We start from the raw sequence: 12,654 nt of genomic DNA on the forward strand, positions 1-12,654 counted from the left end.
GAAAGGCGACAGAGCCCAGGTGAATGGCAGAGGCAAATTTAATGGTGCCACCTTGTCTTTTTTGTACATTGTAATGAGCCAAACAAAAAAAATGCAAGTAAAAAAAAAAAAGTTTAATCACACAGCACTTTATACAGATATCTTAAGCAGTAGGCATTCACATCTCCACATGAACAACGCACTGGGAAGCACAGCCCCACGTCACTCTGGATGTTGATCAACAAAGGTACCGACTGTGGGCTCCAGGGGCCGCGGCCCGTGGTCCGGCTCCGTCCTTCCCCGCGGCTGCTGCCCGCTGGGTGGATATGGCACAGCACAGGTGTGGAGCCAGCTTAAGGCGGACAAGACGCGTCATGCTTTGGCTTCTTTTTTTGTTTGTTTATTTTTTCTAATAAGAGTTAATATCTTTGCTTCTGAGATTTATTTTCTTTCAACCTTAAATATTACATACATACACCCAAAATTACATAGCTGCAATGTGCGCAACAGCATCCTCTGAACCTCGAGCTTCACATTATCAAAAGCTTAGAAAACTTGTAAACTTCTGGGCCTGTCTCTGCGAGGGAGAACCCGTGTGGCTGCCTCTCTCCTGATGGAGCCTGCAGTCTATACGCTAAGGGCTGACAGCAGGCCTTGTTCTCACGGAGAGAGGGCTGGCTCCGCGTGTTCTGTGAGCTACAGGCCTCCTCCCAGCGTTAGCATTTCATATGGGAGGGGCCAAGTCCACGGCAGAGGCCTTAGCACTTGCACAGGCCTTGGATGTGCTGCTGCTCCCGCCTCCTGGGGCCCTGGGGTGGGACTGAGCAGGGAGCAGACACTGGCTTCAGTTCAAGCAGGCAAGCCCTTGAAGCCAGAACTTCAGACCCGCAGTCATGTAGGACAGGAAGAGCAAGGCACCTACAGCTGCTTCTCTCCCAGCTGCTCCCTGGTCCTCACTTCATGTCAGCGGGTGAGGGCCAGCACTCCTCCTGGATGTCACCCTGAGCCCAGCCTGGTCCCAGCCTCTCTTAGAGAGCAGGTTCAACAGGCTTGAGGGCTATCCTGTGGTAATGGGCCAGTATAGAGCCAGGAGCCGGTGACAGCGGCTATAACTCCCAAGGGATAGTGTTGATGCCGGGGGGATGAGGGGGGCTCTAGTGGTGGTGGCCTGGGACACGGGGCAGCTACAATAAAACTGACGAGGATGGGAGGGACCAGGAGGACTGCTGGAGCGACCCACACTTCATGCAAGGCACGTCCACTCGTCCCACTGCGGCTCTGCACAGCCCTCGGGCCCCAGGAGCCCCCGTCATCTCCGACCCGAGATGGAGATGGCAAGGGGTGGAAGGGCCGGGACATTCTGCCTGGGGCGACAAGGGGAAAATCAGCAATAGGGTTCAGATTCGCTTTGCCACAGGGGACCCGCCTGTTGAAAGATTGCTTCAGAATAGAAATGGCAGCATCTCAAGAAACTTCTTGCACGTCAGTACCAAAGTCACCTTGGGAAGAAGAGGAAGGTGGGGGGCTTGCATGGGGGACCGAGGAGAAACGGGCTGAGGGAGGCTCTAGAGGCGGGGCTGAGCAGGCAGCAGCTGGCCTCTCCCACCGAGATCCCCCTTCCTCGAGGGCTAGTGGCTACTTGTCATCTGTGGGCTCAGGCATGCCGGCCTCTGTCAGAGCGGCCCGGAACTGCATCAGGACGCCCCGGATGCTCTTGATGAAACCCTTAGAAAGCGGGAAGAGAGGAAAGCCGATGTCGGGGTAGCCGCTCCTCTCCGGCAGGAAGCTCCGGTAGCTCTTCCTCCGCTTCTTTGGTTTGACACTGGGCGGCACCGAGGCGTCGGGTGCTGCCTCCGAAGTCTGGTCTGTGTGGTGTCTGCTGGCGGAGCCCGGGCCCTGTGCGCCCCCCTCTGAGTCCGAGCCCTGGGAGGCCTCTCCAGGGGCCGGCCCGCCGTCCTCAGGGTCTTCTTGGCCGCAGTCTGAGAGCTCGGCCGCAGTAGGCGGCCCTGCGGGGCTGCTGTCCTTGGAGACCCCGTTGGGCAGCGCCGGGGCCCGTTGCAGCAGGGCGTGGGTCTCTAGCCAGGACTCGATGCGCCTCACCAGCCGCCAGCCACCGGTGCTGAAGTGCTGCCGGATCTCCTGTTCGAAGACCTCGGGCGGCCTCCGCACCAGCTGGGCCATGGACTGCACCACGCGGATGAGCGCCATCTCGTTGTAGCAGCGGCTGTTCTCGTAGCCCTCCTGCAGGCCCCGGTCGCTGTCAAAGCCGGCCTCGTTGTAGTACGGCTCATTCACCAGGATCAAACCTGCGGGGGCAGCTATCAGGGCTGGCCTAACCACGACCCCCAAGGGTGGCGCCAGACCCACGGGCAGGGGAGGGGGCACAATGGCCAGAGTCGCTGTGCCCCCTAGCAGCCCCACCCACTGTACCTTGGATGGAGATGAGCACCTGGAGAAGGCTGGATTTGCTCGTCCACCTCTCTGTCCCCTGAAACACACACATGGCACCTCAGCTCTGTCCCGACACCCGCCCCCAACAGGCTCTCCCCATCCTGGCTGGGTGCCGGCACGGTCCTCACCTTGCCAATCCAGGTGCCCAGGAGGCTAACGCACACCTTCCCATTGTCATACAGGTTGGGGTTCAGGCGGCCACTGCACTGGGAGAGGTAGCAGAAGTGGGGGGGCACGGCCGGGTAGATGTTAGGGAGCTGGATGTCAAACAGGTAGAGGCCATCCTCGTATGGGGTGCGAGTGGGGCCCTTGATCAGGGCCGAGAAGAGGTCCTGGAGGAGGGAGGGAAGGAAGGCTGGGGTTGGCGGGGCTCCCGCACAAGGTGGCCAGGTTGGCGCTTCTCCAGCGCGCCGTGTGGGCTGAGCGGGAGGAGAACACCACAGCTGGTGCTGGACAAGCAAGACGCAAACCTCTCTATAGACCCACGCGGCATCCTTTGACTCCTGGCATAAACGGGGTTTTCCAAACTGGTTTTTATCCTACCAGGCTTCTTCCTCATAAATCATTACTTTTTAAGTTGTATTCCTGACGCCACCCAACAAGCAAGCAACAATTACAACCGAGCAGAAGACAAAAGAACATTCCAGGGCGACAAAGCTGCACTTGATTTTAGGAAGCTAGGGGAACAAAAAGATTTGAACTCTAGGGGAAAATGCTGGGGCACCACCAAAGAAACTTAGATTGTTAAGTCATTAGGGAGACTCTCCACAGACACCCAAAATTTGTGTGTCAGGGTGGGGGGTGCTGTCAACTTCCAGGGCTGTGTGACAAGCTGGAAAGACGGCGAGGGCAAAGCACCAAGTGGAATGATGGAACCCTCTTGTGTGCGTCCTCCCTGGGGCCACTGTGGGGTCCGGTTCCCACACTACTTCCCTTCCCTCTGAGTGAGACTTGAAAACAACAGGACAAAAAATACTATTCCCTTCGTCCCTCTGCGGAGCTGAGACAGGAATTTTCAAAAGGAATGTTACCAAAACCCAAGAAAAAACAAAAGTATCATGAAGGACCTTTAAGCAGCAGCGGCTCTGTACACGTTCCTGGCCCTGCCCTGTGGCTCCTGGCTGCTGTGGGCCCAGCTGCACAGCCCTCCCACCCTACCCCCTGCCCATCTGTAGCCCCTCCTCTGGTCCCTTCCCACAGGGCTGGGCTGGAGTTGGGGCCGCGGTCAGACTCAAATCCAGGGTCTTGCAAGGTGCCTGGCACACAGCTGGGGCTCAGTAAAGGTTCACTGAATAAATAAGGTGGCAGATGGAACGGGTTTGCCCCTTCCTGTAACAAACAAGGAAGCGCTGTCAGCATGACTCAAACCCGAGGCTCAGGCCACACCAAGACAGCAGTGGAAATGGAGTGTGACGTGGCCGTGTGAGGGTGCCAGTCTGCAGCTAAAAAGGAAGGAACTAGATAAATATGAATCAACATGGGGAGGTCTCAAAAAGTACCCTGCTGAGTGGAAAAAAGCAAATTCCAGTTGGTGTGTACAATGACACAATTTATATAAAACAAATCATATAAAGTGGTGTTATGGTGATGCAAGAGAATGTGAAAATATAAATAAAGGCCGTCTGCGAGGAGACCCACCAAACTCCTGAAGTCATAACCGCTGGGGGCGGAGTGAGGATTGATCAAAGGCGACTTCAGCCTTTTCTGTAATGCTCTAATTTTTCAAAAAGAAGACTAGACTCAGGTAATAATTATATATTTAAAACTAACTTTAAAACAGAGAGGAACGAACAGCCCCCTTGCGCTCACCTGATTGAGCCTGTTTCTTGCCCTATATGGGGTGTGGGCAGCTCTAGGTGCCACTCAGGCCTGAAGATCAGGGTCCACACCTCCACCTGCCCACGCCAAGCCCACGCCAGACTACTTGCCATTCTATCCTCAAAAGTCTTGACCATGATGCCATCGGGCAGTGAGGTAGCCAGCAATGCCATCTCCTTCCGCACCGTGCTGAAGAACTTCTTGGCTTCTGGAGGCTGGAACTCAATTTTCTTAAAAGAGTGATTTGCTAGAAAGGGAGAGAGAACGGTTACTCCCCAGTGGCGAGGCCCTGGCAAGGCAGCTGCTGCCCATGGGCAGCGGGGCTGGAGGGGCAGCTGCTGGGTGTGCTCCCCCAACGGGTGAATAAACCCACATGCGTCCCACCCACCTTTCCTGGCACCAGGACTGGTAACCACATCAGGGCAATGTGCTGTCCCCCATGCCCTGACCCCGGAGCGGCAGCAGGGCTGGGAGGGGCTAGCCACCTGCCCCCAGTTCTGTAAACACGAAAGGGGCTAACTCACAGGGCGCAAACTCCAGCACCGAGAAGACCTCGCCCTTGGCGCTGGTGAAGGTGACTCCAGGCTTGCCGCCACACTGCTGGCAGAGCACCGGGGTCTCACTGGGCCACTCGGCCTTCACTGGGGACTGCACCTCGGGCTTGTCCTCCTTGCGCTCTGTGTCCGGCATGGACTCCATTTTCTCCTCCTCTGCGATGGCCACGTTGTCCAGGGTCTTCTTGAGGTTTTCCTGCAGCTTCTTGATGTCATCCAGAAACTTCTTCTCCCGAGTCGGTTTCTCAGGCTCCACCGTGGGGGAGGTGGGGGAGCCTGTCAGAAGCTGCTCCACGGTCATGTTCTTGAGGCTCTCCAGGATCTTGATGGCCTCTTTCAACTCCCGGAAGCTCTTCGGGGGCCCATCCTTGCCAGCTTTCTCCATGAGCCCAGCCATGGGGGCAGCCATGGCCACAGCCCCCTGAATAGCGGCTGTGGCAGCCTCTTCGCTAATCACCAGCCCCTTGTCCTCCTCGGGGGCCGCTGGCTGCTCAGTGGGTGGGATGGGGGGCTCCTCTATCTTGGGGTGCTCATCCTCCACCAGCCCATTGTCCGTCTCCCAGCTGTCACTGTCATCCTCCCACTCGTCCGAGGACGCCCCACTGGTGCTGCCTTCTACTGAATCGTAGTCCGATTCCTCGATCTCTGACTCGATGTTGTACAAGTGCTGGGGGCAGACAGGCGTGGGCCACTCAGAGGAGCACTGCAGGCTCCAGAGACCCTGACCAGAGCTCACGGTGCCTGGGCACTCCGGGGCCTTGGCAGCCCGGTCCCAGCCTTTCCCTGATTCCTGCTCTGGACTCTGCAGGTGGATTTCTCTGCTTTAGCTGGTACCTGGTCTCCGGGAGGTGCCTTCACCTGCTCCACCCCTACAACAAGACCAGAAGCCCCAGCCAACAGGCCTCTCCTCCCACTGTGTGCACTCAGCATTTGACCTTGGGGGCAAATCCAGCCCCACTCCCCGAGCACTCCCAGGGGCTACACTGGGAGCTGGGAACATGCCAAAGGAGGGGGAGGTGTGGGAGAGCTGGCCTGTGTCACATGCTGTTCCTATCCCTGGAGAAGGGGTGAGCCATTCCCTTCCCAAACTCCATGTTGGCGCCTGGAAGGGGAGCTGTGGTGTGAGGATAGCTCAAACAAGGGGGCAAAGAAATGGTACTGAGAGCAGCTCAGAATCTACCAGCAGGCGCTGGGGCTGGGGCTGGGGCCAGCTCTTCTCCTCTCGCTTCCTGCTCTGTGGAAGTTTCCCTAGAAATGTCAGTGGCTCTATTGTCAATAGGAAGTAACCTGAGCTTTCTGAGTATAGTTGAAATGGGGATCCAGGCAAATTGGGGAGGTTTGTGAGAATTTACACGCACCTGGCAATCTGGGGAGACTGCGGGGTTTTGCATGTAATGCCGCCCTTCTCCCAAGCTTCCCCTGAGACCTTATTACCCAAAAGCAGACTCCCTCACCAGGCGGAGCTGAGAGCCTGTCCTGCTCCTTGAGTGGGGACAGGAGACTGGTCATGGCTTCCAGCCCAGCCACCACAGCTGTGAGCCAAGTGGTCTGGGTCTTGGCAGGGCCGTACCTGGGGCAGGATGATGGTCTTTGAATTGTCAGCCCACACCACCTCCACCTTGCTGCTGACGTCCACACGGGCCACCTGGCCAACCGACGGCTGCAAGGCAAACAGGACAGGGTCAAGGGTGCAGTCCTCCAGGAGGGGCGAGGGCCAGAGCACATCTGAAAGGGAGTTCCAGCAGTGGGTGGCAAGGGTGGGGGCGTGAAAATAGGAGAGATGCGGGCACCAGCCAGAGGCCACAGTGAGGGACCCAAGTGTGGGACCCTCTTGTTCAAACACGCCCAACGGGCCCTGAGCTCCCCCTCCGCCACCTGGCAGCCGAGTCCACGGCCCCCACTAACTCCCTTCCTCTCGAAGCACTGTGGTCTCTGGGTTTCCAGGCATTCCCAGGGTGGGGTTCCAGTCTCGGGTCTTCTGTTCCCACTCTTCCCCTGCTCGAATCTGCCTGACCCCAACCAAGATTCCCACCTGTCCTCCAAGGCCCTGCTCAGCTGCCACCTCCCCAAGCCTCTCCTGTGCTCCCAGAGCACTCAACTTCATGCGTATGGCACTTGGGACAAGGAGCTTGTTACTGAGCTAATAACTGGAAGCAGTGAGGCTCAGGGAGCAGTTGCGCGAATGCAGTCTGATCCCAGCGGGCAGGCAGGCCAGTCCTTGCAGGTGGTCAGGCTGAGGGGCACCTCTGCTGTGGCAGCTGTTCTGCTGGGGAAGGTGCTTGGGGCAGACTGGAGCCCAGAGGACTTGCAGGCTTTGTCTCCTGAAGCCACCTGGTGGCACCACCGAGCACTGCAGCTGCTGCAGGAAGGGGAACAGCTATAAAAACCTGAACTTGGTGGGGCATGTACCTCGTCCTCCTTGGGAGGAGCTCCATCTTCGGTATTGCCAATGCGGATGACAATATCAGTTGTGCGGAACCGGAAGTCGGGGTGGTCAGCAATGTCATAAACACTCACGTCTTCCTCCTCTCCAATCAGCTGGGGCACAGGATGGGTTGTCATGAGCCCAGGGGCCCAGCCCCGAGCCCACCAGAACCCGCCCCGAAGGAAGAAGCAGGGCTGCACACACTCACCTCCACGTCGTCCCCACTCGGCCGCAGCTTGAACCACTTCACTACGCAGGTGCGGCCCACGTGGTCCCCAGACTGCACCACGCCGTAGATGGCGGGGTCTGGACAGCTTTGGGCTAGGGAACCAGAGGAGGGCACACCACTAGCTCAGGAGCCCTGGTGCTGCCACCTGCCACCTACCCACTACATGTCAACCACACGCAGGGCACAGAACCCACTTGTTCCCTGGCTAGGTCCATGGAGGGCAGAACAGGCCCCCTGGTCCTCAAAAGAGCAAGCCACCTTCCAAGGGGAGCCTCCTCCTGACCCGTTCGTCTCAAGCCCCGCCCAGGCCCTCAGCAGGGGCGGCCCCTTGAGCTGCACTACCTCGCTTGTCCACCACGAAGTCTCCGGGGCAGAATTCGTTGTTGTCCAGATGGTGTACGGGGAAGAGGTCGTTGGAGCGGATGTTGCACTCCACGGAACCATCTTGCCACATCACGTCTGCCGAGGTCATCGTGGTCACCACCTCCACCGCGACCCTGCAGGGCAGGACCACTGAGTCAGGCCACGCAAAAAAAAAAAAGGGGGCAGGTCCTCCTTCTACCCTCTCCCGCCGCGGGCCTGGTGACCTGGAACTCTTAGTGCCAGGGAAGAAGAAAGAAAAACAGGTCCGTTTCCACGCCCTGCAATTTCCTCGGAGAACTGTCCAGTTTGGGAGAACTCAAGTGAACGCAGTCCTAGAGGCCACACTCGGGCCAACGCCACCATCGCACCCTCCGTCCTACGCCCAGATCTCTCCCTTCAACCTGGGCCAACCCCAGGCACCTACATCGCCTCAGCTGGGTACCCCGAGCCATGACAGGGCTTGCAGACTGTGGGTGTGCACCCAAATGTGCACGTGCGTATGAGTGCCAAGGGGACGGTCTCCAGCTACACACTCAGTCGGGGGTGGGGAGAGGGTGCCCTAGGTGTACCTGTCCCCCGGCTTGAAGTCCCGAGTGATTTTATTCTTCTTCCTCTTGTGTTTCCGCTTTAAGTTCTTGATGGACAAGGGGATGCTCTTTTTGCGACTTGTGCCGCTGCCGCTCTGGGAGGAAGTGGTGGAGCTGGCGGAGGAGGTAACTGAGCTGGTGTCGTCCGTGTCATCAGCGGCCTCATCGTCCGCGTCCTGCTCTGCCGAGTGCAGCCTGTCGTCTCCACCCTCTTTCAGCAGGAAGGGGGGCAGCTGCTCGCCCGCCTCCTGGGCCTCCTCTGGGCCCTCGTCCTGCATCTCCACCGGGCTGGCGGACCCATCAGGCGTCTCCTCAGGGCTGGCAGACCCCATTTCACTCTTGGCTTTGGCCCCCCCCTTCTTGCCTGGGTCCTCCATGGAGTGGTCCCGGGAGCACTGGGTGTCCGGGGAGCAGGACATGATCCTCACAACCTGCTTCTTCAACAGGCGCTTCACCTGCGACGGCAGGGCAGGGAGGAGGGATCTGTGGCGAGCAGGGCTGACATGGCCCTGCCCGCCCTGGGCATGGGGGACACCCAGGCAGGCCTGACCCCAAGCAAGCCTGGCCCCAAGCAGCTTGATCTGGGGGGTGGGGATGACAGCTATACACACCTAAGTGGCCTGCAAGGGTCATCAGGGCTGCCCCCCAAGGCCTGAAGCACAGACCGTCCTTCCTGGCTGCGGAAATGGCTCAAGGCCAGTTCCTCAAACGCCCACCAGCCCCAAGCCCGAGGACATACCTTCTTGGCCATAGAGCCCTCCCCCTGGGCGCAGTGTTTTTCTGGACATTCACAGGCAATCTTGGCCAGCTCTACCTTGGCCGGGAAGACAAACAGACAGCGCTCCCCCAGCTGCCGCTGAGCATGGTCAAAGCATCCAAGACGCTTCACCCTGGGAGGTGGAGAAAAAGCGGGGGCTGGGCCAGCAGTTCCCGGCCTATCTGTGACTGCGGCCCAGAGACTTGCTCAGGCGTGCCCCTGGGGCTGTTGGAATGGTAGCATGCTGGAGCCACTCACCTGCCTAGGTTTTCCTGGGTGATGACAGAGGGTGGGGGACTGACACTGTCCGTGCCCCCTGGACAGAAGCTCTTGGTAATCCATGTGACTTTCAGTTCCACAACCTGCACCTGAGAATGGTGAGTGGGACAGGGTCATGGTCAGCAGGTTTTAACAGCTTTCTCTTTAAGCAGCTGCCCAGAGCCCACCTGACCTCTAGGGCAGGAAGTGGGTCTTCATAATGTTGCACCAAGTATAAACACCCCCAAGAGCAGGCCCACCTGTAACTACAGCCCCACCCCAGGGATTCCTGTCACCTCCTCACCACTGGTCAGGGACCTGCCACTCACCACTCTCCCACCTCACTCAGCCTGGGTTGGTCAGGCTAGGGAACATCTGTCTCCTGGTCACCCCGTGACCACAGCCTGGGTCCCCTCTATCCTCAAAGCCATGTCAGGTCAACAGGGTCCAGGAGCCAAGGAGCAGGGCTGAGCCCTCGGAGCAGGCACAGAAGGGCGGGCAGCAGCTGATCTGGCCTTACCTCTTCCACCACCACCCGGAACTTGCTCTTGGTGCTGAGCACGGGCTTGACCCCTGACAGCCACTGGACACTGGAGAAGATCTTGGCGGGGCCAATGAGCACCTGGCCCGGGTAGAAGCCGTAGGAATCGTCAAAAAAGAGACCCTGTGGGATGTAGGGCCAGAGGAAAGTCCTTATGATCAGGCCTCCTCAGCGGACGTTGCTCTCCGTGCTCCCGACATCCAGTCCTCTCCCAACACTGGAGCCCCCCAAAGGCCTCCGCACTCCCTAAAACAAACCCTAAGGGTCCAGAGCAGTACCTGTCAAACCTAAGATGAATATGAGTCACCTGGGAATCTTATTAAAATGCACATTTGACTGATTCTGTTTTATACAAGCTCTCAGGCCATGCCAATATTGTTTGTGACACTTTGAGGACTAAAGCTCTAGAGGGCAGTGGGGCCCAAACCTGTCTGATCATGCGCACACACCTCCTGTACACTCATTTACAAACCATGTCATATGCTACTGTTCTAAAGTGCCATATTGCACTAAAACATTGCATACACTCACCCTAAGATAGAACTACGAAGATTTTAAAAGATGAGATAAAACTTAACAAAATGCAAAGGAAAGTTCTGGTATTTTCTGCCCACATGCAGACTTTCTGATCTCCTGCCACACACCCACCCCTTGTCTAGGAAGCTGCTATGCCTAGAAGCAGCGTTTAGCCTGGGCCGGCTATAGGGTCTTGGCTGACAAGTCCTTCCAAGGGGCACGAGACACCACACCCCCTAGCCAAACGTACTGAGTCACTGACGTGCGGGCAGACGTCGTAGAGCTTGGCACCATCTTCTGTGTTCATGGAGCACCTGAAACAGCGAACATGGGCTTGGTCTGCACGTGGCACAGTGACTGAGTCTCAGGGGAGGTGTGGCTGCCAGGACCTGGCGTGGTGTTTATCACTATCAAAGGGAGTTGTCCAGAGGCATCGAATGTCACATGCCCTAAAACGGCAATCCTCCTGCGTTCGCAGCTCAGCCTCTGAACTGGAACAAGTAACCCCCCTAAAATGAACAGGACCCTGCCCCCGGATCTGAGTGCTCAGCACCACTGAAGTGTCTAAAATAAAGCATCAGCCCCTAGCAGATAGTGCTTCTCTCCCCGAGCCAACACAGGGCACAGACCAGACACTGAGCAGCAGAATCAGGCTGCGGCGAGGAGAGCTGCCCAGGGTGAGGCTCTGAGACAGAAGGCCCTGTGTGCCCAGAGCACCTGTCATGCCCCTGAGAAATCTGTCATCACAGGCCAATGAGAAACCCCCTCCTCTGCTCCTTCCAGCGGCTGCCTAGCGTGGACGGCTCCTCCGTGATGAGCTATGTACCTGGCACCATTGGACAGCTTCAGAATGATCTGGTTCTTCAAGTCGTAGACCTTCCCCAGCCAGCAGTCATAGGCAATGTAGTCCCCATACATGAAGGGCTGCAGACCAAGGGGACAGGGTGTGAGATGGCCGATGACAATGGTGTCCAGGGCACCAATCTCTCTTTGCCCCACTGAGACAGGAAGGAAGCATCTATGTGGTCTGTTGCCTGGACTCGTCAGTACTGGACCTAAGTAACTGCTACAGCCGGCTTCCCCCAGGTTCTAAGCTGCACCCCAACGCCCCTTCCCAGTGTGGAGGAGGTGGCGGGATGCTGCCTGCTGGTGATGGGGGAGTTGTACAGAGGCCTGATGGCATCCAAGGATATAGGACTCTTGGGTGGGAGCGGGCTGTGAAGGTCAGTTACACGGGCAAGGAAGGAAAGTGATTTTAGTAAATACACAATGTACTGAGGATACCAAGAGCCAACTTTCTGACCACTGGGGAAGGTGTTCACTATACGAGAAGGGAGGAGAAAGACTGAGGCGTTGGACTGCAACTGGAGGTAGCATGACGGACTCGTATTTTGATGTATACATAGAACAGGTATTGACAAACGGAGATGTGTGTGTCTAAATGTGCCTACACACACATACATGGATGTGCTAGTCCTGTCCCGAAAGGGCCTGGTAGCAATTAGCACACCAGGACTCCTTGGAAAAATGGCTGATTCCAAGGCTGGATCAGAAAAAATACAAGATGGAAAGTAAGGAAGTGATAAAAGGAGAACACGATGGGGATATGTCAAAAGGGCACAGATGCCAGCTTAAAGGGATTCATACTGGCCAAACCTGGGGTCATTTAAGCAACCAAACAAATAATGGTAGTAATGGATTACAACCAATAAATAAAACGGGACGCTCTAAGTCCACAGTGATGAACAAATGAATAAATAAATGAAGCAGAAGGTAAAGCGCTTCCATACAGCAGAATGCCACCAATGCAAGCAAGGAGGGAACAAGGGAGTCATAACATCGCCATTTAGCAGCCTTCAGGGTGCTGGCTGGTCCAGCGGGAATTGTTAATGGTGGCTGAGGCCGGCGGACTGGGGTTTGACAAGTAACAGGTTATTGACATAATCCCAGAATGTCTCCCCACAAAACAGAATTACTTGCGATGGGATAAATGGTGACTTTACGGTGGGGAGGCGTGGCAGACACCAACACAAGCAGGGGTGGCAGTGCACATAGCCATGGTGCTGCCGCTGGACCTCACGGGCCACGGAAGAGCTGGGGAGCATTTCTGGGGCAGTCCTGCCAAAGTCGCAGGGCCTGAGGCTGGTCCTGAGTCAACATCAGGGAAGTCCCTGCT

General features: G+C 57.1%; 1 protein-coding gene across 1 annotated transcript in view; it reads right to left on the reverse strand.

Moving 5' to 3' along the window:
* Nucleotides 1-20: 20 nt before the first annotated feature.
* UBE2O (ubiquitin conjugating enzyme E2 O) overlaps nucleotides 21-12,654 on the reverse strand; it is a 50,927-nt gene continuing 38,293 nt past the window's right edge. Inside the window, exons 4-18 of the mRNA XM_019644486.1 lie at nucleotides 11,305-11,402; nucleotides 10,729-10,792; nucleotides 9,942-10,085; nucleotides 9,422-9,531; nucleotides 9,146-9,296; nucleotides 8,389-8,861; nucleotides 7,799-7,953; nucleotides 7,436-7,548; nucleotides 7,212-7,340; nucleotides 6,373-6,462; nucleotides 4,773-5,469; nucleotides 4,359-4,495; nucleotides 2,559-2,762; nucleotides 2,410-2,467; nucleotides 21-2,285 (exon numbers count right to left, since the gene is read on the reverse strand). Of these exons, the coding sequence (XP_019500031.1) occupies nucleotides 1,615-2,285; nucleotides 2,410-2,467; nucleotides 2,559-2,762; nucleotides 4,359-4,495; nucleotides 4,773-5,469; nucleotides 6,373-6,462; nucleotides 7,212-7,340; nucleotides 7,436-7,548; nucleotides 7,799-7,953; nucleotides 8,389-8,861; nucleotides 9,146-9,296; nucleotides 9,422-9,531; nucleotides 9,942-10,085; nucleotides 10,729-10,792; nucleotides 11,305-11,402 (3,294 nt within the window). The 3' untranslated portion in view covers nucleotides 21-1,614. The remainder of the gene's footprint in view (nucleotides 2,286-2,409; nucleotides 2,468-2,558; nucleotides 2,763-4,358; nucleotides 4,496-4,772; nucleotides 5,470-6,372; nucleotides 6,463-7,211; nucleotides 7,341-7,435; nucleotides 7,549-7,798; nucleotides 7,954-8,388; nucleotides 8,862-9,145; nucleotides 9,297-9,421; nucleotides 9,532-9,941; nucleotides 10,086-10,728; nucleotides 10,793-11,304; nucleotides 11,403-12,654) is intronic.

The sequence above is a fragment of the Hipposideros armiger genome, unplaced genomic scaffold, assembly GCF_001890085.2.
Source record: "Hipposideros armiger isolate ML-2016 unplaced genomic scaffold, ASM189008v1 scaffold_87, whole genome shotgun sequence".
Taxonomy (NCBI): Eukaryota; Metazoa; Chordata; class Mammalia; order Chiroptera; family Hipposideridae; genus Hipposideros; species Hipposideros armiger.